Source organism: Petaurus breviceps, unplaced genomic scaffold (genome assembly GCF_028583685.1).
Source record: "Petaurus breviceps papuanus isolate PSGF00001 unplaced genomic scaffold, PetGlider_PUasm1.0 126, whole genome shotgun sequence".
Classification (NCBI taxonomy): Eukaryota; Metazoa; Chordata; class Mammalia; order Diprotodontia; family Petauridae; genus Petaurus; species Petaurus breviceps.
The window spans coordinates 32,882,330-32,908,526 of NW_027185655.1; the positions used below are offsets into that span (position 1 = coordinate 32,882,330).

At 38.7% G+C, this 26,197-nt stretch overlaps 1 protein-coding gene across 3 annotated transcripts in view; it reads left to right on the plus strand.

Moving 5' to 3' along the window:
• The window catches only part of GSTCD (glutathione S-transferase C-terminal domain containing), a 196,000-nt gene that overhangs the window by 159,337 nt on the left and 10,466 nt on the right, over positions 1 to 26,197 (plus strand). For all 3 annotated transcript variants that reach the window (XM_069094733.1, XM_069094751.1, XM_069094742.1), the window contains 2 exons: positions 22,018 to 22,151; positions 25,324 to 25,354. In XM_069094733.1, coding sequence (XP_068950834.1) covers positions 22,018 to 22,151; positions 25,324 to 25,354 — 165 coding nt within the window. The remainder of the gene's footprint in view (positions 1 to 22,017; positions 22,152 to 25,323; positions 25,355 to 26,197) is intronic.

Genomic DNA, 26,197 nt, shown 5'->3' on the forward strand with positions numbered 1-26,197 from the left:
AAGCCAAGATTGTGGAATAGAAACAAGACTCCCATGCGGCTCCCCCTTCCAACTCCTCCAATACAAGTAAAAAATTACTCTAAAAAACTTGAGAGCTACAGAACCCACAAAGTGGCATAGAGAATATAACCTCCCGCTGAAGACAGCCCAGCAGGCCGTCAGGAAGGGGCCATCGCAGTGCTCTGGGAGCAGAGCCCAGCCCTGCATGAGCCTGAGGTTTTTGCCTCAGGGCACCCCGACCAGCCATGGCTAGAGGCACATTGGGAGAATAGATCACCAGCAGCTGTGGAGGTTTCCAGAATTATCAACCCATAAATGCCAAAGACAAAGTGAGAGGTCCGTGGACTTTGGGAACAGGGACTCCAGGGTGCAGCGCAGCCTATGCCCCCAGAGGGAGAAGAGGCTGAGGCACAGCAGCCACAAACGTAGCTGCTTCAGAGCTCCTGGCCTGCAGATTGTAGGGGGACCAAGCAACCTGTCTGAGGGGTAATTGCGCTTGCTTTAACCTGCTTGGATCTGGATCACTGTCTAGGGTGGAGATCCTGGGGTGTGTGACCAGTGAGCCAGAGCGTGTGGAGGCTTCAGAGAGGGCAGCCAACTAATAGCTCTGGCAGCTGAGAAAACCCCAGCTATTTGGGACAAAGCTCTCCTCTCTGGAAGCTGAGTTCTACTGTGTCAAAAAGCTCAAAAGTCAAGTAATTGAGTGACAACATGAACAAGCATAGGAAGAAAAGCAAGCTCAGCGATCCGACTTTAGACTCCTATTTTGGGGACAAAAAGGATCAAAGCATGGAACAGGAGGAAGACAGGGAAGTCAGAACTCCTGCACCAGGCACTTGTAAGAAAAGAATAAGCTACTTACAGGCCATAGAGGAGCTTAAGAAGGATTTTGAAAATCAAATAAGAGAAGTGGAGGAAAAACTGAAAAGAGAAATGAGAATGATACAAGAAAATCATGAAAAGAGAGTCAACAACCTGACTGAAGAAAATAACACCTTAAAAAAATAGACTAACAAATGGCAAAAGAGGCTCAAAAAAGCTATGAGGAGAAGAATGCCTTAAAAAGCCAAATTTTCCAGACGGAAAAAGAATCTCAAAAGCTCACTGAAGAGATTCATTCCTTCAGAATTAGATTGGAGCAAATAGAAGCTAGTGACTTTATGCAAAATCAAGATAAAAACAGATCCAAACAAATGAAAAAATAGAAGGCAGTGTGAAATATCTCATTGGAAAAATCACTGACCTGGAAAATAGATCCAGGAGCGATAATTTCAAAATCATTGGACTACATGAAAGTCATGATCAAAAGAAGAACCTAGAAATCATCCTTCAGGAAATTCTCAAGGAAAATTGCCCAGATGTTTTAGAACCAGAGAGCAAAAGAGAGGTTGAAAGAATCCACCAATCACCTCCTGAAAAATATCCCAAAAAGAAAACTCCTAGGAATATTGTAGCCAAGTTCCAGAGTTCCCAGATCAAGGAGAATATATTGCAAACAGCCAGGAAGAAACAATTTGAATATTGTGGAAACACAATGAGAATAACCCAGGATCTGGCAGCTTCTACACTGAGGGATCGAAGGGCTTGGAATATGATATTCTAGAGGTCAAAGGAGCTGGGATTAAAACCAAGAGTCACCTACCCAGCAAAACTGAGTATCATGTTTCAGGGGAAAATATGGTTATTCAGTGGAATAGAGGACTTTCAAGCATTTTTGCTGAAAAAACCAGAGTTGAATAGAAAATTTGACATTCAAGTACAAGAAGCAAGAGAAGCATGAGAAGGTAAACAGGGAAAAGAAATCATAAGGAACTTATCAAAGTTGAACCATTTACATTCCTACATGGAAAAACAATAATTGTAACTTATGAAACTTTTCTCAGTATGAGAATAGTTGAAGGGAAAATAAATGTGTGTATATGTATGTATATATATATACATATGCATATGTATATATACATATATTCATACATACATTTATATGTCTATATAGGAGGGTATATGGGCATATGAATACATATGTGAGTGTGTGTATATATGTGTACAGGTATACATAGAGGGCACAGGACCAATTGAATAGGAAGGGATGATACTTAAAAGGTGAAATTGAGAGGTGAGAGGAGATGGGGAGAGACAGAATGGGGTAAATTATCTCTTATAGAAGAGACAAAGGAAAACTGTTACAATGGAGGGGAAGAACAGGAAGGCAAATGCCCCAGTAGCATTATATTCCTTGAGAGAAGGACTATTTTTACCTGTTTGTATCCCAAGCTCCTGATAGTAGGGGTAAGCGTTTATTGTCTACTTTCATGTCTTTTCTTTTTGCACAAAAGATAGAATAAATTATACAGTGCTTAGTTTGGGCTTCATTTAAACAATATTATAGTTAATTCAAAATCATGCATTCTGCTTATCCTGCTTAATATTGGGTGAAAACCCAACCTACTACAGAAAAATATGTTCAGGAAAGTAGAAAAGCAGAGAGGATAATAAGGTATAGAGCCAGAGGTGCTCAAAAATTGTGACTTTTTATGAAAAGAGGAAACTTCATTATAAATAAAAGAGAATTCTCAACCAATGTGCTGCAAATTAAACAATTCTTAGTTTTCTTAAGCTTCTCCATGTTGAACGGGACCAGGTTTTATGTGTAGCATCACTTAGATATTCTTATTTGAAACAAACTAGAATTTAATACTCTTTAGGTAGCAGGAATTACTGGCCAATAGAGAGTTTCTCCAAAGGCCTAAGTGAAAATGGCATGTTCCTGTAGCCAGCAATAAGGAAAATCACAAGGCTAAAAAGGAACTCATTTCATTACCCTCTCTGAAGACAAGACTACAGATGTGCTAAGGCTATTAAAAATTTTTTTTGAATGCCAGAAACAGAAATTCTACAATGATTTCCTAATAACTAAGATCCCATTCCATTATAACTCCAGTGATGCTTATGTTTCTTTCTATGTTGCTCAGCTGGTGCTAGAATCTTCAAGAGATTGGAGTCACATATCAAATAGGTCAATAAGATAACCCAACTGAAGGGTCCATATTGCTGTAGCAGTGCCCTAGCTCCTGGTGATGTGAACTTCTACCAACTATGTGGTCACCATTGAGGAAGGTGGTGGCAACCCGACTCCTCATGGCACTTCTGGCCTCACATAGTATTTCATTCACTTCATTGTTAGCAGAACTTACTGGTGTACTCTTCAGTAGGTCAGTTAAACCCTTCCTCGACGTTGCCCCCAACAAGTTTTACAATGAATATTTATCTTGGAGAGGAAGGATTGAATTGCTACTTTGTAGAGCATATTAGCATAAAATGACAAAATAATTCACTAATCACTTAACTCTGTGTAGGCACTGTGCCAAACCCTGGGATACCACTTGGAAAGGAAAATAGTCCTTACCCTCAAGGAGCTGACACTCTAATAGGAGGTCAAACATATAAAAGAGGAGTGGGGAAGGGAGATTTTTGACAGGGAAGTTAGATTCAATTCTTGTTCCCAGTGCCAGAGATGAAGGCCAAAGGAGGGGGAATGTGGGTGATGTTATGAGGGGCAGCATGGAATCCACATGGCTTACAGAACAGCAGTGTAGGGGTCTTGGTGGAGCTTGAAATGGGGAAGAATAATCTGGTGGGGAGGGAGGTATGTAGGTGGGTTTTTCTCACCTACTGTCAAGCTCAACCTTTTTTGGAATTAAGGTCCACTCGTGGAATAAAATTTCTCATATTCCTGTTTTTGTCTGAATACCAGAGTTTGGATATAACATGCCCCTGTAGATTTTGCTGGTAACTTTTGCATCTCTTAGTGTCTCCATTTTGATATAATTATGGCTTTGTGAAATATATCTGTGAGGTTTTTAATAATAATAACAGCCACTAGAATTTATGTAGTGTTTTAAGTTTTGCAAAGCATTAGACATGTTTGATTTACTGTAGTGGACTATTTTCCTTTTTCAAGTGGTATCCCAGGTTTAGATCTCTTTTGATCTACACAGTAATCCTTAGAAGTAGGTGCTATTATTATCCTTGTTTTACAGATAAAGGCACATTGAAGGTCAGTGACTTGTCCAAGGTCACACAGCCAATAAGTGTCAGAGGCGGGATTTGTACTCAGGTGTTCCTGGATTTAAGTCCAGTGCTCTATCCCTTATACCACCTACAAGCTTAGACCGTATGTTTTGGGGTAAAAATCTTACAGGTTTGAGGAAGATAACTGCCTGTCCTGTCAAATGATAATGAAAAACCAGCAAGTCCTGTTATAGAGTTATTTGATTTTAAAATATTTGGGCTTAAGTTCTCTTAGGCTTTTTCTTTTGTTTGACCTGACTTCATTTTAGGCAGTTTAGCTGATTTTTTATACAGAGTTTAATCTATCACTGGTGTAACGTGTGGGGTAGGAGCCTCACACCTCACACATATTTAATTTCTTCACGCTGGGGGCTGGCCTCATTACTCCAACCTGCCCTTATTCTGGCAGATCTGGATTCCTAGGGATGGGCCCCCACATAACTGCTCTCTAACTTGATCAGGGTCATAGAGATTTCCCTGTTTTTATTTCATTTAAACAAAACCAGACACTCACAGTGATGACACATAGGATCTTAAACATAATGGATTTCCTTAGCAAGAAGTTAAAAAAATAATAATGCCACAAGTATAGACATATTAAAGCAAATGAAAGAATATATCAAAATACAGTCAGTCACTAAACACTGATTAAGCTCTCTATGCCAAGAACTGTGCCAAGTGTTAGGGATACAAAGAAAGGAAAAAGACAGTCCCTGACCTCAAGGACCTCACAGCATACAGGAGGGGGTGTGTACAAACTGTACAGACAAGATAGAGACAAGGCAAATTAAAGACCATCAACAGATGGCAGGTGCTAGAATTAAGGGAGCACAGGAAATGCCCCTCATTATCTGGAAGGGAGAGGGGGAACAAACAGAAGCCTGGCAGAACAGGAGAAGACTCTCTCTCAAGCTTTTGTCCCATGACAGAGCTCTGATCTCTCAGCCAGCCAGTAGTCTCCTGGAGGAAGCCTTGTGCCGCTGGCTGTGTGACTTCCTCACCCAGATGTGTAGGGCTCTGACCCCGCTCTTGGGTTCCGTCTTCACTGCTTTTGGTGACTTACATTGGAGTGTCCTGGGATTCAGAGCTTTGCCTTTCACTGATGATATGGAAGAACTACCAGATCTCTGTGAAATCAGCAGTTGGGATTCTGCCTCCCTTTGTATCCCCAGTGCTTAACGCAATGACTGGCACTCAGTAAGCATGTATAAAATGCTTTATTGACCAATCGGCAGTCTTCATAGAGACTCCATGGCACTCAGTTTTATGATTTCTTAACAAATGTTCACTTATATTCTATCTTAAAAAGAGGTAAATGCACATGAACTGAGAGCAACCAGAGTACCCCATATCTTCAGGCTTTCTTTAGCCTTCAAAAAGGTCCAGTTTAACAGGCTTTGCTCCTAATACTTTTACAAACTTTACATTGTGAAATGTTTTGTATATTCCAAAGAAGCCTCACCCTGCATTCTTTACATGGTGATTTGAGCCTTTTTACTTATGCCACAGTTCATTTTCTGTTCATTCTGCAAGCAAACTCCTTGATGAAAAAAGAAAACCATTTCTCTATGTGAAGATTTTTCTCAGTCATTCCAACAAGATCTTCATGATCCTTTTTGGGGTTTGCTTGGCAAAGATACTGGAGTGGTTTACCATTTCCTTCTCCAACTCGTTTTACAGATGAGGAAATTGAGGTAAATAGGGTTAAAGTGACTTGCCTGGGGTCAGATAGTAAGTGTAGCCAGATTTGAATTCAGGAACCTGAGTCTTCCTGACTCCAGGCCCCAGTGCTCTGTCCACTGTACAGCCTAGCAGTCTCCATACATAGATTTTTAGCAGTTTGGTGTTCTTTTGTAATCAAAGTTCTTTTCCTTCTCCTTTCAGACATCAAATCTATGAAAGAGGCAATACCTCCCATTCTTTATCAATTCATTAAATCTTTTTTTGTGTGCAAAAGTCATTTTTCTGCCTTTTTCAGCACCAAAGTGCTCCATAGGAAAGAATACTACCTTTAAGGAAGTTAAAGATTAGAAAAATTAAATTAAAAAAAAAAGTCTGAGATATCACCCTATACCTATTAGAGATGACAAATGTTGGAGGGGATGTGAGAAAATAGAGACCACCTTAATCTGCCTTGCTCTAGGTTTCAGGCAACTTGACAACAGTCTAGGTAACTTGACAATAGGTTTCTTTTTTATATATAACTTTTAATTTTTTTAACTTTTTTTAAATTTTGGGTTCCAAATTCTGCCTTTCCCCCCCACCCTTTTCCACTCACTGAAAAGGCAAGCTGTTATATATACCTGTTATACATGTGAAATCATGCAAAACATTTCCATATTAGCCATGTTGTGGGGGGAAAAGACAAAGTGAGAAAATTGCGCTTTAATTTGTAATCACAGTTCACCAATTCTCTCTCTAGAGGTGGATGACAGTTTTTATTATGAGTCCTTCAGAATTGTCTTGGATCATTGTATTGATCACAGTATAGCTGAGTTTTCACAGTCCATTATCATTACAATATTTGTGATACTGTTTACATTGATCTCCTTGTTCTGTTCATTTCACTTTGCATCAGTTCATATATGTCTTCCCAAGCTTTTTTAAAAAACAATCCCCCTTGTCACTTCTTATACCATGATGGTATTCCATCGCAGTCATTTCCCACAACTTGTTCAAACATTCCCCTACTGATGGATATGCCCTCGATTTCCAGTTCTTTGCCACTACAAAAGGAGTTGTGAAAAATATGCTATTTGTACAAATTATTTTTGTACAAATAAATATTTTATTTGTATAAATATTTGTGCATGTTAGTCCTTTTTCTCTTATCTCTTTAGGATATAGACCTGCTAGTGCTATTGCCAGATCAAAGGGTATGCACAGTTTTATAGCCTTTTGGGCATAGATCCAGACTGTTCTCCAGAATGGTTGGACCAGTTCACAGTCCTGTCAGTAGTTTATTAGTGTCCCTATTTTCCCACATCCCCTCCAGCATTTGTCATTTCTAATGTGTATAGGGTGGTACCTCAGACTTTTTAAAAATTAACATTTCTTTAATCAATAGTGATTTAGAACAATAAATCCCTTGACCATTTATCATTTGGGAAATGGTTCTTCTTTTTATAAATTTGACTCAGTTCCCTATATTTTTTGTAAAATGAGGTCTTTATCAGTGAAATTTGCTTTAATCTTTTTTTATATTACTTCCTTATCCATGGTACCTTTTATCACACTTTGCCTGATTATCTTTTTAAATTAGGTCTATTTTTGCTTTTCCTTTGTCTCAGATCATGATTGTTATCCTGCTTTTTTACTCCAGCTAAAGCATAATAGATGCTGCTCCATTGCTGCATTTTAAATCTGTGTGTGTGTCTTTCTTTTTCAAGTGTGGCTCCAGTAACCATCCTATTGGATTCTGGTTTCTCATCCATTCTTCTGTATACTTCTGTTTTATGGGTTAGTTCATCCTATTCACAGTTCACAGTTATGATTACTGTGTATTTACCTCTATCCTATTTTCTTCTGTTTATCCTCTCTCTCTTTTTATCCTATACTCCCTCAAAAGTCTGTTTTACTTCTGAGCAATGACTCCCTTTATATTCTTTCCTTTCTCTCATGCCCTGCTCTTTCTCTTATGCTCTTCCTCTCCTGCTTCCCTTGAGTAAGATTGATTTCTATACCCAATTGTGCATATGTGTATATATATTTTCTTCCATTTTTGAACCAGTTCTCATGAGAGTGAGGTTAAAGCATTGCCCCCCCCATTTTCCCCTCCACTGTAAAATCTCTCCCTTGCATACCTCTTTTATGTGAGATAATTTTCCCCATTCTTCCTCTCCCTTTCCATTTTTCCCAGTGCATCCCTTTCTCACTCATTCATTTTTTTAGATCAGACCAACATAATCAACTCATACTCATGTTCTCTTTTAGACAGAATTAGTCTATTAAACTCCATCTACCTGCCCTAATAATGATAAAGTTCGTAGGAGTTACATGTATCATTTTCCCATATAGTAATGTAAACAGTTTAACCTTATTTAGTTCCTTGTGATTTCTCTTCTATGTTTTCCTTTTTATAAGCTTGAGTCTTGTGTTTGAATAAAAATTTTCTATTCATCTCTCTAGTCCTTTCATAAGTAATGCTTGAAAGTCCTTTATTTCATTAAATATGCATTTTTTCCTCCTAAAGGATTATGCTCAGTTTTGCTGGACAGGTTATTCTTGCTTATAGTCCTTGATCCTTTGCTTTCCAGAATATCTTACCCCTAACTTTCCCCTCCTTTAATGTAGAAGCTACTAAATCTTGTGTGCGCCTGACAGTCATGCCCTAATATTTGAATGGTTTCTTTCTCCCTGCTTGAATTATTTTCTTTTTGACATGAGAGCTCTGGAATTTGTTTATAATATTCCTGGGAATTTTCTTTTCAGGATCTCTTTCAGGAGGTAATCAGTTAGACTCATTGCATTTCTATTTTACCCTTTGGAGCTAAGATATTGGGGTGGTTTCTTTGATTATTTCTTGAAATATGATGTCTAGGTCCTTTCTCTAATCATGGCTTTCAGTTAATCCAATAATTCTTAAATTATCTCTCCTTGATCCATTCTCCAGTTCAGGTGTTTTTCCTCTATAATAGTTCAAATTTTCTTCTATATTTTTTTTTCATTCTTTTGATTTTATTGTTTTTGATGTTTCATGGAGTCATTATCTTCTATTTATCCAGCTCTAATTTTCAAGGTATAATGTTCTCCAGGGAGCTTTTGTACATCCTTTTCCATTTGACCTTTTTTAAGAATTTCTTTTCTTCAGTGATTTTTTTTTGTGCCTTTTTTACCATTAGTCCAATTCTGGTTTTAAAGTTGTTATTTTCTTTAGTATTTTTAGTGTCTCTTTTACCAAAGTGTTAATTGTCTTTTCACAATTTTCTTGTATCGTGCTAATTTTGTTCACCAATTTTTCCTCTTCACTCTTATCTCCTTCTTTAACTCTTCCAGGAATTCTTGTGAGACGTGTATCTAGTTTCCAATTGACATTTTTCTTTGAGACTTTACTCGTAGCCATTTGATATCAGTTTTCTTCTGAGTTTGTGTCTTGGTTGTCCCTGCCACTGTAATTAGGCCTTTTTTGGTTGTTTGGCTAATTTTTATAGCCTATTTCTTGGCTTTGAATTTTATGTTAAAGTTGGCCTCTGCTCATCTAAGGGAATGAAGGCACTATCCCAAGGGTCAGGCTTGCTCATGCTGCTGTTTCCAGAACTAGTTCTGGGGTTCTTCAGTGGTGCTTCCAAGGTGGTAGGACTCAGGGAGAGGTGTGATCATCGCTCTTTACCCAGTAAGCACCTCTGCTCCCCTGCAGTCACGAGTGCTAGTACTTCTCTTGGCCCTGGCATTGTGACCAGGGCCCCTGCTCTTTTGTGACCAACCACGAGTGCTCCTCTCCGCCCTGGAACTCTTCCCTAGAACTGCATATGGGTAATAGAGTTGCCAGTCAGTGCCAGCTGCACCCTGTGCCAGCTCAGGGTCTCCCGTAATCTCCTTCTGAACAACTCCCTTGCCATTTCTGGGTTGAGGGCGCCCAAAGCTGCTGATACGGCCACTACAAGGCCGCCCCATGCTGGCCCCCATGCCAGGTTCACAGGCCTCTCCTGTCGACCTCTTAATTTGTCTTAGGCTGGAAGTGTTTTCTTACCCTGGTCATACCTTGGGTCTGCTACACAATTTGATTTGATGTGTTATTTTAAAGTTGTTTGGAGGGGAATATTGGGAGAGTTCAGCTGGGTAGCTGCATCTGATGACAGCTTTCTAAGGGCCCTTTTTGCACCAGCACTCTCTGGTTCCTTGTTCTCTATAAAGTCAGCATCTGTTCTTCTCACTCCTTTGCTGGGCTGTGTTGGGATCATTGGGCTCTTTTGGTCAAGTCTGTCTCAATATCTGCCCCGCTGTGGCCTCAGGTGTCCTGGGTTGCCTTTAGCCCTCTTAGACTCCTATCACTTCAGTGCCTGTCTACTTTTTGGATGCATCCTTGTCTTAACAGATAGCAGCCAGCCCTTTTCCTCTTCCAGACAAAGGGCTCCATTACCAGCCCCCCAGGTCACACAAGCCAGAGCCCTCCTGCTGAAACCCAGTGTATTCTTTTCTAACTCTGTGTGCAGATAACACAATAATAAAGGTAAATGTTATTTTAAGAATCCTCCCAGAGTCAACATCACAGTTGTATTAAAAGACCTGTCTTGAGAACATAGAAAGATTCAGTAAGGTTGGCACATATTGAGGTGGGTCAGACTTTATTAATAAAGACAGAACTTGAGGGACTGAGATGGGAGGCTGTAGATTTTACCAGAAGCAGTAGGGGTCAGTAGAGGCCTCACTCTGTCCTGCCCAGGAGCCGGCTCTAATCTGCTGGGGTGGTAGGAGCTCTGGGGAGGGAGAACACAGTCCCTAGAGATGCCGCAGGGCCCGAGCCAAAGAAGCAGGAAGCAAACACTTACCAAGGGGATCTGAGGTCAGAGCAGACAGATGGAAGAAGTCATTGACAAGGCCAGGAGAGAGTGAGGAGGCTGGCAGGGCTAAGAAGCAGGTGGGAGGTCAGCACAGGAAGGGAGGTCGGGCTAAAAGTCCCAGGCAGATTGCATTCATCTGTCTGCTACAGGAAAGGGAGGGAACTTAGAGCATTTTGATAACACCAAGGGCCTCTCTCCCTTTTTAATTTTTAAATTTAATTTCTTAAACTTATCAAAAGTCAATTTTTTGTCCCTCCCACCTCATCCACCACAATTGAAAAAAGAAAAACAAAACCCTTGTAAAAACTATGCACAGTCAAAACAAATTCCCAGTTTGGCCATGTCCAAAAAATATGTTTCAGTCTGAGTTCATCCTCTTTCTATGAGATGGCAGGTAGCATTTATTATTGTGGGTCCTTCAGAGATGGGGCTACTGGGAAGAGTCTATCCAAAAGGGGTCTGTGCCTAGGACCTCATAAACTGAGTCAAGTGAAAGTTGGGTTGACTGAGCAACCCCATCAAGCCGACCTGAATTCAAGTCCTTCCTGTGACACATCCTGACTTGTCACCCTGGGCGTGCCTCTTACGTTCCCAGGGCTATGGGCAGCTCTCTAAGATGCTCAGTTACACACCATACCTGCATTGGTAGAGGAGGAATTTTCCTAAACCAGCGCCATCATGACTCCAGTTATATAGCCTATATAATAATATCATTTCAGTCATGGAGAGAAGGAGCCCAAGATATTAAGCCATCCGTCTCAGGGATCCTGCTTTACAGCACAGTTTAAATAACTGCAAGCAGTGTATTTTTAGCCCAGTCATCTAAGGGGATTGGTTAATTAAAATAGAGCAAAAAGTTCTTATCCACGATGCTTTTCTAGACTTGATGAAACAGACTTGATTGAGTTTATAGTCACTGCTGACTTAAGAACCACAACAAGGATCTCATCCTATGGACACATAGAATGAATGTTAAACGTTACATGTCTGGCTTTTTAGTTATCCTTGTGATGAACGTCACCTGGTAAGGTTTATTCTGTAACTGTCAAAATGTATATGGAAAGCAACCCAAGAATTTAAGTGTCTGCTATTGTTTGCGCAACTAGGTGGCGCCATTGTGGGTAGAGCCCCAGGCCTGGAGTCAGGAAAACCCCTCTTCCTGAGTTCAGATCCAGCCTCAGGCCCTTAACCTGCTCCATGACTCCGGGCAAGTTACTTCACCCCGTTTGCCTCAGTTTCCTAATCTGCAAAATGAGCTAGAAAAGGAAATGACAAACCCCTCCAGTATCTTTGCCAAGAAAACCTTAAATGGAGTCACAAAGAGTCAGACAGGACTGAAACAACAATAAAAATTATGCTAGACACGATGCTAAGCACCAGCAATACAAAGAAAGGCAAAAACAGAGACATTGTGAAAGCAGCTATGTACAAACAAGATATATATGGAATACATTGGAGGTAATCTTAAAGGGAATGCCAAAGAGTTAAGGGGATCAGGAAAGCCTTCTTTTAGAAGATGGGGTTTTAATTGGTATTGAAGGAAGCCATGAAAGTATGAGATCAGAGGGAAAATCTAATTTTCATACAACCTCCAAATAGTGTAGTCTTTTTTTAAAAACAAGAATTAGTCCTCTATAATTTAGCTGCCAAAAGACAAAAAAAAAGGAAAATATAAATTTAAAAGGCTGATATATGCCTTTGTGGTCATGTTAGCTCAAATGGATTGGTTTAATATACTAAAAAGAGGCCAAGAATTAGAAAACTTTTAACAGTGTCAGACTTCTTAAGCTGTGATTTTATGATCTCTTCTCGACCTTTAAGCACAATTAATTTTACAAAACCCAAGAGGGAGAGAGTGATTCACAGTGCTCTTGGAACAGGCTCGTTTGAGGGTCAGCCCCACCAAAAATCCCTCTGAGCTGACAGGTACGGCCTTCTGTGGCAGTACTGTTGTCCTGGGCCTAGAAGCAGAGGAAACCCAAGACTGTGCTTTGAGGTGCGGGAAGGCCTTTGTTCTGTGGTTTGTGATGTCAGGGAGCCTTATTACATCAAAATGTGATCTGACGCCTGACAAAATCAAAGCCTTGAAACTTGAATGGGATTTCAGGAAACTGCCAGTGTTACAAAGGACCTCTAAAAGAAATTGTTTCCTGAAACTGTAAATAGGCTTTGGTAATTTAAGGGCCTGTTTGCATTGGCCTGTTTCTCAGTCTCAGAAGCTAAACATTGCATGTTATAGTGGAAGGAACACTGCCTCCAGAGTCAAAGCCCTGGGTTCAAATCTTGCTGCTGATGCTTACTAACTATGGTGACCTTGGGCAAGGTATTTACCCTTCGTTCGACTCAGGTTTCTCCTCGTAACACTGCAGGATTTGGACAGGGATGGCCTCAGAGGTCCCATCCAGCTCTCACTCTGGAGACTGACATTAGACACACTCAGGCTTCTGAGCCTCTGTACAAAGTCCATACAAAGAGGTGTTAACCATTTTCCAATATAACTCAGAAGACTGTTGATATATCATGCAGAGGATTCAGCCCCCCTCCCCCCAAAAAAAGTCCTTCAATACTTTTTAAACCTCCATTTCACTTGTGTGTTGAATGATAAATATTAGAACTACCTTTACAAAGCAAAGTTGGTGAATTCCCAAGAGACCACCTCATTAGGCAGGGCTTTTGGAGCAGCAGCATTTTGACTGAGAGCATCTAATTTTGTTTCAGTAATAACTCAACATGGTTATATCTTCTTTGAAAATACTGTTATCTCCATATTTCATATTAATTTTCTTCTAGTAAGTTATTTTTGGAGGGGGTAGGATTGTTGTTAAATTTTTCTTCTGTAATTCTCATTGTTGGGGTATATGGCACATGAACTAGAATTATAGACACAAACCAGAATTAGTCTCAGTATCAAGAAAATAATTTGCCTCGGAGAGGCATTTGAAGTACTGTCAGCATGTAAATCAGACTAGATATATCAGGTGCTCTAAGTCTTGGGTTCCATCATTCACTTATATGCGAGGAAAAAATGAGGACAGCACTGTATTAGAAATCCATTAAAACCTCATTAGGCCATGATTTGTGAGCTTTCAAACCAACTGAGGCTGAGGTTTACCTATGCTTAGCAAGCTCTTTCTTCATAGAGAGTACAAATTAATGGTGTGACCAACAGGGAATGTTGAAAACCCTTGAAGTGAGATCCAGTTATTTTTAAGAATTTTTAAAGCATCATCATTTAGATAGGAAAAATATATATATATATATATATATATATATATATTCTGATTATGAATCAGTTAGCATGTTCAGTAAAACAAGGCTTTCAAGAACCTTTGCTAGGCAGTAGTAGTTCCTAGGATCCCAGATCATAGGATCATAAGAGCTGAAAGGGAACTTGATGGCTGTCTTGTTTAAACCCCTCATTTAACAGATGAGGAAACTGAGGCTCGGCAAGCTTAGACAGATTGTCCAAATCTCACAAGTAAGCATCAGAGGAGGAATTAGAATAAACAAGTGAATGAATTAAGTTTTTCCATCTGGTTTGATTGGTCACATGTGGTAAAAAGTGGTAAATATAAATTTCATCAAAAATGATCAATTCGGGCTTTTCAATTCAGCCTGACATTACCCCAAATTAGAGAGGATTTGTTTTGTTTATTCCATAAAGGTGTCATTTCTTCTTCATATTATAACTGTGATTGGGCTTAACTGCTTTAAATTGCATTAACATAAAATCACACTCCTAGTAAGTATCAGCAGAGAGATGTTTACCAATGCCCTACAGCCTTGATGGAGACAGGGGAGTGTTGGGAAGGATCAGAACACCTTTCTGAAGCATTTTAGGCATCATCTTTTAAAACCTGGCTTGGATGTTTTGACTTGTTCAACTATTGAGTATAACAGGGATTATGGTTTTGAGGAAAAGTTTTTTTAAAAAACCTTTCCCATAGTAAGAAACAACTCAGAATCATGTTTTTCATTCTTCAACATATGCAGCTGCACAAACCTGAATTGATCATGATTTGATTGCCATAGTGTGTCAAGGTGGGGAGGCTTATAGAAAGCCTTTGCAATGGTGTGAGTGCTTTGGATCCAAATTCTCCTGAAATTTGATGCCATGACTTTAAATTTTAAAATATTGCTTAATGAGTGCATGTCATTCTTAATAAAATAAGCATGCCTGAGAATGTCTACAAAAGTGGGTCTGTGATTATCCAATTCAATTCAATTCACCAAGTATTTATTAGCCTATACTAGGTTCTGGGGATACAAAGAAAAAAGAGAATTACTCCTTGCCTTCAAGAAGCTTCCATTCTACCAGGGAGAGCGGTAGAAGCAACATGTGCACAATTAAATTCAAATTATTTGCAGAACAATTCCAGGGGGAGGAAGACCCTAGCAATGGTGAGGGCATCAGAAAAGGTCTCATGTAGACTATCATATTGGAGCTAAGATTTGAAAGGAACTAATAAATGAATAACAAGTGACCAAAGGACAGGGGAAGGGGATGATGATACCCAAAAGCAGAAGGCGAGGAAGGAGGGCAAAGGCAGGGGGTCTAGGAAAGGGAATGACCCGTGTGGGTAAAAGCAAGTAGGCCTATTAGGCAGGAATGTAGTGTACACGGACGGAAATGATATAAAATCAGCCTACTTTTGTGAATCATGAGACACTGTGGTATTATTGTCGGAGAATGTGGACCATGGACATTGACAGAAGACATTCTTGTTGCAAACAACCAGTCGAAAAGTGGGGAAAAAATGAGTAAATCTATTGATATCAAACAACATATATTAATATTGATGAATATTTCTTTGCCAGTCATAACTAAGCAGTGATGCTTTTTTATTTTTTGAGCTGTTTTTATATTTATGTCTTCTTCTGTAGCATCATGTTTAATGTGCAAGTTTATATTTTATTGATGTTTAGCTGCTTGATTACAGCTTCATTTCTTAGTTATGTCCCTTGGTATAAAATTAGTGTAAGCATAAGCAAATGTGGAATGTAATCCAATAACAATTTCAATGTGTAATTTATATAAGCCTTGTTTTTTAAAAGTAGGGTACTTAGAAATATATCTATAAAAGGAAATTTGGGGTATTTTTGCTGTTACATTAAGAAGACACAGCAGAAGCTTCTATAATCATCCCTAAATTAGCACAGAATTACAAATTTAAGGTATTAGTCTAAAAGAAAAGGTAACTTTCCTAACTTTCAAGATTTGTTATTCCACCTCCTTTTTATTTAGTAGCAAAATTGATTTGCATTATTGTTCTAAATGTTGACTACATCTCTAAAAGAAAATTTCCTTGAGAGAAAACAAATAAGCACTTGCATATATATAGAAAAATCACAATGGTTATAGACCACACTTGAATATTATACAGACCAGATTTGGGGGTGGAGGATAGAGAAGAAAGTGCAAATTGTATTGGGATCGGTATGGTATATACTTTTTTCCTGACTCATGTCAAAAAATACAGGATCATTTTGCCTCTTGGAAAGAGTCTAGCCTTATAAAGTATCTGCTAACTTAGGGTGAAAGTCCATTTATGCTGAGTGGTAAAAGAATATAAATTTAACTAACTGTACATTTCCAAGGACTATGGTGTACATTTTGTGGGCTGTTAAATTTTATTGTATTTGCTCACAAGACTGGTATTGTCTCATACCAAAAACTTTTTTCTTAAATCTATAAGTTCTGTATTGTAACATGAGAAGCAATATAGGCATAGTGGATAGTCAGAAAGACCTGGGTTTAAGTTCTGCCTTTAATAAAGACCAACTGTCTATAACTATGGATAAGTCACAAATAACCTCTGAGAGCCTCAGCCAACATGCAGAAATTCTGATTTACAGGCTGATAGCAAATCTTCGTTGGTGGATTGAGTTTTGAGACCAGACGTTCCCCATCAATGGAATCACAGGTCCAGATTCCCACCCCCACCCCGGTCCACCACCCAAAAAAGCACTGTGACACAGAAAATGATTTAAGAAGGCACAGGGTTAAGGCTATTCATTGTTGCATTAGTATATGAAATAATATTTCAATAACATCTGGATCAGATATATTTGGGTTTAACACCTTGGTGTAGCAAACAAAATGACTTGTAAAGTTTCAGTCTTCATATCTTCCCTCTTCATTCTGTATATGAGTGCTCCATGTGGAGAGGGAAGGCCCCACAATGAGGGTGGAATTCCTTGGGTCAGTTCATTGAACCGAACCAGTTTTTTGGCCTCATGGTCACCAAATAATGAGCAGACGAACTGAATTCCTCACATTTCAGCTGGTTGTACTGGCTTCACAGCCAGCGTCTCAGAGCTTACTCTTCAGAGGTTTAGAATCTGTTTTTACAGAGATGAAAACATTTTGCACTGTGTGCATTATTTTGATTAACTATCTGAGTTAAATGTCTCCAGTGTAATTAGAAAATGGATTCAGCTCACTGTGGAAGGAGATGGTTTAAGAAGGAAAAAAACCAAACGTATTTCTCTTCCGCTCTTCCTTTCTCCCACACGAGACAGCAACGAAGATAGAGTAGGTTGTGTTTTCTTCCCCTGTAGTTGTGAGCGTCTGGTTAATTGCTTTTTCTCTCATGACATGTCGGTGCTGGAGCAAGGAGTAGGACCTATAAATTCTTCCTTTGTCGCCAGAGCGCTGCTTCAGGGCCCTGAAATGAGAGGAATCACAGCAGCACCCGAGCTGAGATCACAGCCAGCATTTATAGTATGTCTTAAAGTACTTGCAAAGCACTGTACGTTAACTCGTTTAATCCTTGCAACAACCCTGCAAGGAATAGTGCTGTTATTATTCCCATTGTACAGTTAAAGAAACTAAGGTAAACAGAGATTAAGTGGTTTTCTCAATGGTTGCACGGCTACTAAGTGTCTGTAGCTGGATTTGAATTCAGGTCTTGATTCCTAGTCAAATGCTATCTATCTATCTAGAAAGGAGAAAGAACATAAATGTGTAGATCCGATTCTACTCAATTACAACTTGAGAAAAACTAAAAAAAAAAAAATACTCTTCCAAGAATTACTACATAAGTAATTCCATACTAATGACAAATTATAAAATATAGCCAAATGTTATGTGTTATATACAAATGTTGTATATTAAGTATATAATATGTTATTTAATAGCCAAGAAAACCAACAGAACACATGGTGTCATCCTTACTTTGTTACTAACTAGCTGTGTAAGGAGGCTTTGGTCCCTCATTTATAAAATGAGAGTGTAGAACTACAATATCTCTAGTCCAGCTCTAAATTTCCTTGGCAATGCAGTTAGTTAACTTTGTATTCTTTTACCACGCATAAGCATGTGTGTTTGTATTCATGGTATATCATTGTAGAAAGCAGCTATTTACCAAGGTGGGCTGTCCCAAGGAGAGACCCAGAGCAGGTAGCTAGCTCCTCACAGGTTGGAGAAATAAACTTGAAATATGGAGTGAGTGAGTGAATGAGTGATTGCAAAAGAGAATTCCTAATAAGAAAAGTCTCTGAGTACGTGGGAGGAAGATGAGCTCCCATGTCTATAGAGGTGTGTGCAAGGCCTTCCTCCTTTTGACTCTGGGGTTTCAGGCTTTTCCTGGGTTTTAGGGGAGTCCCTGGATTTTGGTCTATGGTCAGGCTGAGGTGTGCATTCAGTGTTCCAGGACAGCATGGAAGTTTTGTCTTAAAAAATAGGACTTAAAAGTGTATAGGGATGAGGAAAGGCCAAACAAATTGTGGTACATGAATAAAGTAGAGTGTGACTGTGCCATAAGAAACAGTGAACATGGAGAATTCAGAGAAACCTGAAATACGACCAGGAAAACAATGTGCACAATTATTGTAACAAAGTAAAGGGAAAGAATAATTAAAAGAAACTGAATGCTATGTAATTACAGTCTGCAAACTTGGCCCTAGACAAAGAGGTCGAGGACCTCTTACATATGATGGAAGACTCAGTCAGTGTCTTCGTTGGCTTTGCTGGACTTTTTTTTTTTCCTGTCATCTTCACTCCATTGTTTGGTTGGAGGGGTACAGAGAATTCTATTGGAAATTAATCATGTGAAAAAGCATGAATTTTTTAAAAGCTTACCCTCCCACGTTGTTTAATTGAGTGGCGCTTTTTCTTCAACATCTCGCATATGCTTCAGTATTTCCATGGTTCATCGACTGGCATCAGTTTTCTTTTTCCCTCATTTCTTCAGACCTGCCACAAGTGAGCATGGCAATAGCTGTTCTTCCCCTGGAGGGAAAAGGAATCTGAATAGGGCATTTCAGTGTCTCAGAGAACCTCGGTGGTTAGTCTAGACCCCCTTGAAGAAGTTAGTAGCTACCTTCATAAGGTATTAATTTCTTTCATGTGTAGTTCTGGCATCAAGCTCAGGAAGGCTCAGCCAGGAAGCCTGATCCTGGGATTGTTGAAGCTGCCTACAACAGCTCTGAACTTTTAATGAAGGAAAGTCTAAAGGCTTTGGTCAAATCATTCTTCTTGGGTAGGTTCTGGTGCCATAGGACCTCAAGGATTTCTGGGAGGAAGATTTAACAGGAAAGGATAATTTTCTGGACCTTGGGCTTTAGTTAAGGATCCTGGACTTTAGGAATTTAACAAGTTTGGGGAAGGAAATGATAGCCTGCACCTTTGAAGCAACAAAATTTTATTCATTCTTTTAGCTACTACATTTTAAAATTTACCTTCATATCCTTTCAGCAGAGCCATACACACTTAATCAGGTCATCTCTCAGTGCGTAGCTGAGCCAACTTCTGCCATGTATATGTCTATTTGTGACTGTGTTTAATTTCTTCAAATTTGCATATTTCTGATTCAGCCCACAACATCCTAGAATTCCAGTAATAGGGTCTTTTTTTATATTTTTAATGCTCTTTTCTTTCTATTTTTAGTTATTGTCATTCATCAGTATGCTTTTCTAATTTTATTTTACATAGAGCCTGAATATGATTTGCCTACAAAAAAATCATTGAACTAAGGTTGCTCTCCTCTTTTTCTTGGACTACTACATTCTGGGGATAGGGGAATTGGCTTCAGGTTCTATAGAAGAAAAAAATAGCCTCTGTAAGTCTTGGATCATTTGTACAAGAAATTCTTATTCTTCTGTTATTCTGCTCAAACTAAGTAAATAAACTCACTGCTCCACTTCAGAAAAAGAATGTGTGCCTGGAGGAGACAAGACCATATCATGGGAGTCAGCTGGCTAAAGTTTTCAGTTGCTTCAGGAAGATACATTTGACGTGTGAGCGAAGAATGACCTGGAATGAGGACGTACTTGAGGCAGGGAGCGACCGGCAGGCTGCTGCAGTGGTCCAGGAATGAGGCATTGAGGGCTTGCCCAAGTGTGGTGACAGGATAAGGGTAGAGAAAGGGACACACATAAGAGGTATTACAGAGGCAAAAAAGATAGGAATTGGCATCTGATTGAATATAGGGGTGAGAGAGCGTAGGAGTTGAAAATGAGACACCTTATGGGGCAGCTAGGTGGCGCAGTGAATAGGGCACCGGCCCTAGAGTCAGAAGGACCTGAGTTCAAATCCAGCCACAACCCAAGCCGCGTGTCACTTAACCCCGATTGCCCCACTCTCTCCCCTCCAAAAAAAAAGAAAAAAAGACACCTAGACTGCAGGCCTGGGTGAGTGAAAGAAGAGTGTTGCCCTCTGTAGTGACAGGAAAGTTGGGGAGGGGGATGGTGAGTTCAGTTTGGGACATTTTGTGGTTCAAGATGACCCCCATGTACATATATACCCCATGTACATACGCACAGATACACACAGACTCATCTCCTCAAACTAGTATCTTCCAACAAGACATTTCCCATAAGGTCTTCTCCATCTGTGTATTTTGACTTCTCTTTAAAATTAGTAAGAGTTTGGACAACAGAAAGCAAAATTATAAATGAGAATAGGTTGGCCTAGGGTTTATACAGGATTCACAGTTTGTGTGTCAGCAACTAAAACGAAGTAGAAAGCAAGAGTTTTCTGTGTCATCTGCTCAGTGTAAGAACTACAGTCCTCTGGGGTGCAGGGTCTTCAGTACTCATGTTCCTCCATAGTAGATTATTTTCTAGATTTACTCCAATAGTTACACTTTTTCTCTACTATATATTATCTGGATGAATAGAGCTAAAGGTCCTTAAAAGAAACATATGCCATGAAAACAAATGGAACAAAAAATAATGGTCAGAATTTGGTTTTCCCTTCACAGATTATCAGCGACAACTTTTAAGGCTCTAATTATGAGATCTGCACCCAGGTTTTATTTGTGCCTTTTCCAACAAATTCCTTTAAAATGTCTCATAAATTACTCTAAAATTTACAGTTAGTAAGAGTACCAGTTTACACACTGCAATTTTAGCTTTTCTTCCTCAAGAACTTTCTCAGGGTTTTTCAAGTGACATACAATAACTTTTATGCTTGCTTTCTTTCTTGGTTCCAAATGACTGAATTTTACACCGAAACACAGGATCTGGAGGAAGCAGGAGAGTATGGCATAATAAAAACAGCAGTGGGCTGGGACCCAGGAGACCTGGACGGACATCCCAACCTTGCTAATTACCAGTCACTTAAGCCTCTCTGAGCCTCAGTTTCCCCATTTATAAAATGGGGATAATATCTAGCTCCTGGGAGTCTTCTGAGGAGAAAGTGGGATCGTGCCTCTAAAGCATTTTATAATAATAAGGTGCTGTTATGCAAACAAGCTCCTTGCTGATCTCGGAAAGTTGTGATCTTTCAGCGGTGGTGAATTTTCCTCATTGATATGAACAAATCAAGATGATGATTTCTTTTTTTTTTTTTGGAGGGGGAAGGTAGGGCAGTTGGGGTTAAGTGACTTGCCCAAGGTCACACAGCTAGTTTTTTTTTTAATGTGTTAAGTGTCTGAGGCTGGATTTGAACTCAGGTCCTCCTGACTCCAGGGTCGATGCTCTATTCACTGCGCCACCTAGCCACCCCAATGATGATTCGTTTAGCCCTTTTAGGTTTACAAAGCATTTTGTAGATGTTATTTCATTTCATCTTCACAACAGCTGGGTAAGGTATTTGCTATTACTCTCCTTGTCTTATAGATGAGTAAACAGACTGATATGTTACGTGACCTGGCCAGGGCTGCACAGTCAGTGAGTGTCTGAGGCGCAGTCTGAACTTGTGTCTTCCTAGTCCCAAATCCAATACTCTTCTTATCTACTATGTCAGCTCCCTGCTTCAGGGTAGCATATTTGATTGGACTAGATAATTTATAAGGTGTCCTTTGCAATGTTTCTAATAGGAAATGTTTAGTGAATAATGAGAATGTTTAGAGGCTTGGACCTTCCTGAGAGGTTAGTCCTTGCCGCTAGAAATTATAAATCTTCTTAACTCAATGGCAATCATTTCTATGTAATCAAGGTCTCATAAAATTAACCCCGTAAGAGAGCAATGAACACATCTCTAAGCTTTGATTTTGTCTTCTAGGTGGCTTTACATGCTTGTGGAGTGGCCACAGACATGGTAATTGAGCATTGCACCAAAGCGCAGGCTGCCTTTGTTACTTGCCCTTGCTGTTACGGTTTTATTCAGAACACCCTGAAGTTTACATTTCCACGAAGGTAAAATTGGGAGTCCAAAGTCAAATTTAAAAACTTGTACTCATGTATGTATGTATATATGTATGTATGTATGTATGTATGAAAAAGCTGTTCCTCAAATTGAGGAATGAGGACTTAGTCTGCTGGCAATCATTCCTATTTGAATTTAGAACCAAAGATAATTGGCAACCATTTATTAATTCACCATCCTTATCCCTCCTTAAAAAACAAAGTACCTGTTCAGTGGAACTTGAAGTGGTTCTTTCATTGTTATTTAATGTGATATGTGTTGTTCTTGCTTGAAAAGGCATAATTGAAAATGCTTAGACATATATACCTCAAACCAAAAACTAGTATTACTTGTAAACAGATAAACATTAGAAGCTCTCCTAGTGTGATCTAGGGTAAAATGAAGATGCCCATTGTCACTATATTATTTGACATAGAACTTGCTAGAAAGGCTAACTGCTAGCTATAACAATAAGACAAGATAAAGTAATCGAAGAGATAAGGACAGGCAAAGAGGAAGCAAAATTATTCCTATTTAAATACAGTGAGGTTCCAGGGAGGTATCTAGTCCCCAGTAGAGAGGTAACAGCTTCAGGGTACAGATTTAAACAAATACTTTCTGGATATGACTGGTGCCTAAATTTGTTTTGCTTGACTATGCATACGTGTTATAAGTGTTTTGTTTTTATGTTATTTTCCCCCCATGAGAAGTATAGGGGAAGGTAGAAGGAAGAGAAAGTAGATTTTGTTCATTGAGAAAAATTAAATTAAAAGATGATAGGAGGATTATTTTAGGGAACATTAGCGAAACAATGAAAAATTATTTAAGACAAAAATTTCATAAAAATTAAATTAAAAGATGATATGAGGATTAATTTAGGGAACATTAGAAAACAATGAAAAATTAATTAAGACAATAATTTTGGTAAAATGTGATCCCAAAAAAACTATCAGTTTCAGGAGAATAACAGGATGAAAAATATGTCCCCCAAATTGTTCTTCCACTTTTTATCAGAACCCAGGAGGAAGGGACAGGAGGAGAAATTCCATTTAAGAAGCATTCTGTTTGGGAATTTACTTGCCAAGCCACTCAGCAGGACCAACTAAATAATTGGAGTATTCATTGTTCATGGTTAGGCTATACCAACATAATCAATATTATAATACTATAAATATAAAATACTATATATAATTATAATACTACAAATATAAAATACTACAAATAAAGCTACATACGGATCAATGCTATACCATAAAAATTGTTAAAAAGGATACTTTCCATAATTAAATAAAATAGTAATAAAATTCATTTGGATTACCAAAAGTCAAGAACATCAGTGGGAGAAAAAGTAGAAAGAAGAGAGAGTTGGCACTGTCTTCTTTTTCCCTAGAAAGTACACACACACACACACACACACACACACACACACACACACAGTCAGGGAATCAAGGAGAGACCTAGTTTCAAATCCTACCTCTGAAACTCTGATAGGTCACCTATATAAGCCTTGGAAAAGCACTTTAGTTTGCCAAAGAGATACATTAATATCCTGTCTGTTTCACAGATCTTTTGAAAAGAGAATGCTTTGTAACCTTCCATCATAGTATAAACTTGATCTATAATTTTTTATACCGAAATATGACAGTTTGGTAAATTAGTGATTAGTAAAATCTTGAGGACGTGTGACATTTTCTTTAAAAAAATCTTAGAGGCAAGGTAGAGGTCATCTCGCCCAGCCCTCTCACTTGACACATGACTAAACTGAGGTCCACATATGGAAAGTAAACTGCCCAAAGAGTAGTAGTAGTAGTAGTAGTAGTAGTAGTAGCAGCAGCACCAACAGCAGCAGCAGTTACTAACATTTATAGAGCACCTGCTATGTGCCAGCACCGTCCTGAGCACTTTACAATTATCTCATTTGATCCTCACAACAATCCTGGAAAGTAGGTGCTGTTATATTCCCATTTCACAGTTGAGGATGTTAAGTGACTTGCCCAGGGTCACACAGTTAACACGAGTCTGAGGCCAAAATGTGTCTCTGGGCAAGTCCCTTAGTCCTTTTTGCCTCAGTTTCCTCATATGTAAAATGAGCAGGAGAAAGAAATGGCAAACTATTTCAGTATCTTGGCCAAGAAAATCCTGAACGATTGAACAACAGCAAAGGTTCCTGAATCCAAATCCAGTGCTCTATTTACTATGTCTCCTAGCTCTGTGATTGTGTACTGATACTAAGCTGTGTCTGGATTCAAATCCAGGGCCTTTGAGAGCAAATACAACACATTTTTCATTGAACCTTACGTAATCCTTCTAAATCAACAAGTCATAAAACGGCTTTTTTCTCTTCATGCCTTGTGTTTGATCTATAGCAGCACATCTCAACAGGTAGAAAAAGAATTAAAGTCAAAGAAGTAAAATTGTATTCTAATGATAAAAGCATTTACTTGTTTCATTTTTTTCTTAAATACTGTGCATGATTATAAGTAAATGTATATTTTAAAGCTTCCCAGGAAATTTATAACCACCCAATGAACTTATACATACACAAGAATAACTTTCTGTGTTCTCTAGTTATCGGTAAATTTGTAAATTAAAGGTATTACTCAGCCTAGCCTCCTAAAAATTGTCACTAAAATTTTTTCTATTCCTTGGAAAAAGTTACTTTAAATCCAAATAAGATACTCTTATCATTTTCAGGAGATTTATACTAAAGATCATATCAGCTTAGAAAATGTACATATAAACACTATTGCATACTTGGGCAGGTAGGGAAAAGCCCTCATTTTTATACCAAAAAGTACCAGCTGAGTTAGCAAGAGGATTAGTGCCTGTGGGTATTATATCTGCCTGAATTAGTGGCCTGGAACTATGACTTCTGGGACTGGAGCGTAGTGAAAATTGAAAACAATTTTTAAAAATTATTGTAGTTCTTTTAAAAAATGTAAACACCTATGAAATAAATAAAACAAAGACAACCCACAAAAGAAATACATTAAAATAAATTAGATACTTAGCTTGCTATACTTTAGCACCTTTAGAGTAGGAGATTCTAACAACTAGATTTTCTCATGTAAACTGTTCAGATAAGGCAGTTATATCTTTGGAATTTAGTCATCTAAAGCTGTTACTTAATTAGCATTTTCTGTTATTATTTAAAGTAATGACTGATTACTTTTTCTGTTTCAGTGAACCATTCAAGGAAGTTTTATCCTACAAGGTAATAAATAATCCAGGAATGCCTCATATTTTCTTTACATAGCTTCTCTATGTTTTCCCCTATCAAGTTTGTAGTGGAGTGAATAATTTGTTTTTCGATTTTAATTATGAACAGTTCAGTGTGTCCGTGTTTTTAAAGATAATAAAAATGCACAAGTTGGACTATTACATAGCAGTTTTGATTCACAACAATCTGACCCAGAATTGCAGCTGACAGTGTGTTAGTGGTGGTGACAGTGGGTGCTGTTAGAGACATTAAATTGCTGTTCTTCACATGTTCCTTGGATCTTCTTTCTTGTCTTTCCCCCATTCCTGGGAGGCCCAGACTCCCCACCTTCCCCCCTTACAAACCTACGTTCCTTATAAAGCTCAGCCCAGGGCCCCCAGAGCAGTCCTTCAAGACACTCTTCCTAGTTGATAGCACTCCCCTCACCCTCCTGGCTTTTAATTTACTCTGTGTTTATTTTCTATGCATCTGCATATATGCTCAGGTCATTTCCCCCAAGGGAATGCAAGTTCTTGGAGGACAATGACTCTTTGTGTCTCCAGCACAGTCCTGGCCCACAGTAGGCCCTTAATAGGTGCTTACCAATTGAGGGACTTAAGCTTTCTATACCATCATCAGTCATCTCTTTAGTGATGTCATTTATTTCTTTTTTATCTAATTACTGGATTTATGATGCATTCAAATAGATAGCATCATAATGTGGTGAAGAAATCACCTTTTTTTTAAAGCAGTTCTTTGTGATCCTTTGAGATTTTCCTCTATCAATTTTACTGCAAAATTATAATTAAAATGGGAGGGTTAGTCTAGATCTCTGGTGTTAAACTCAGATAGAAATGA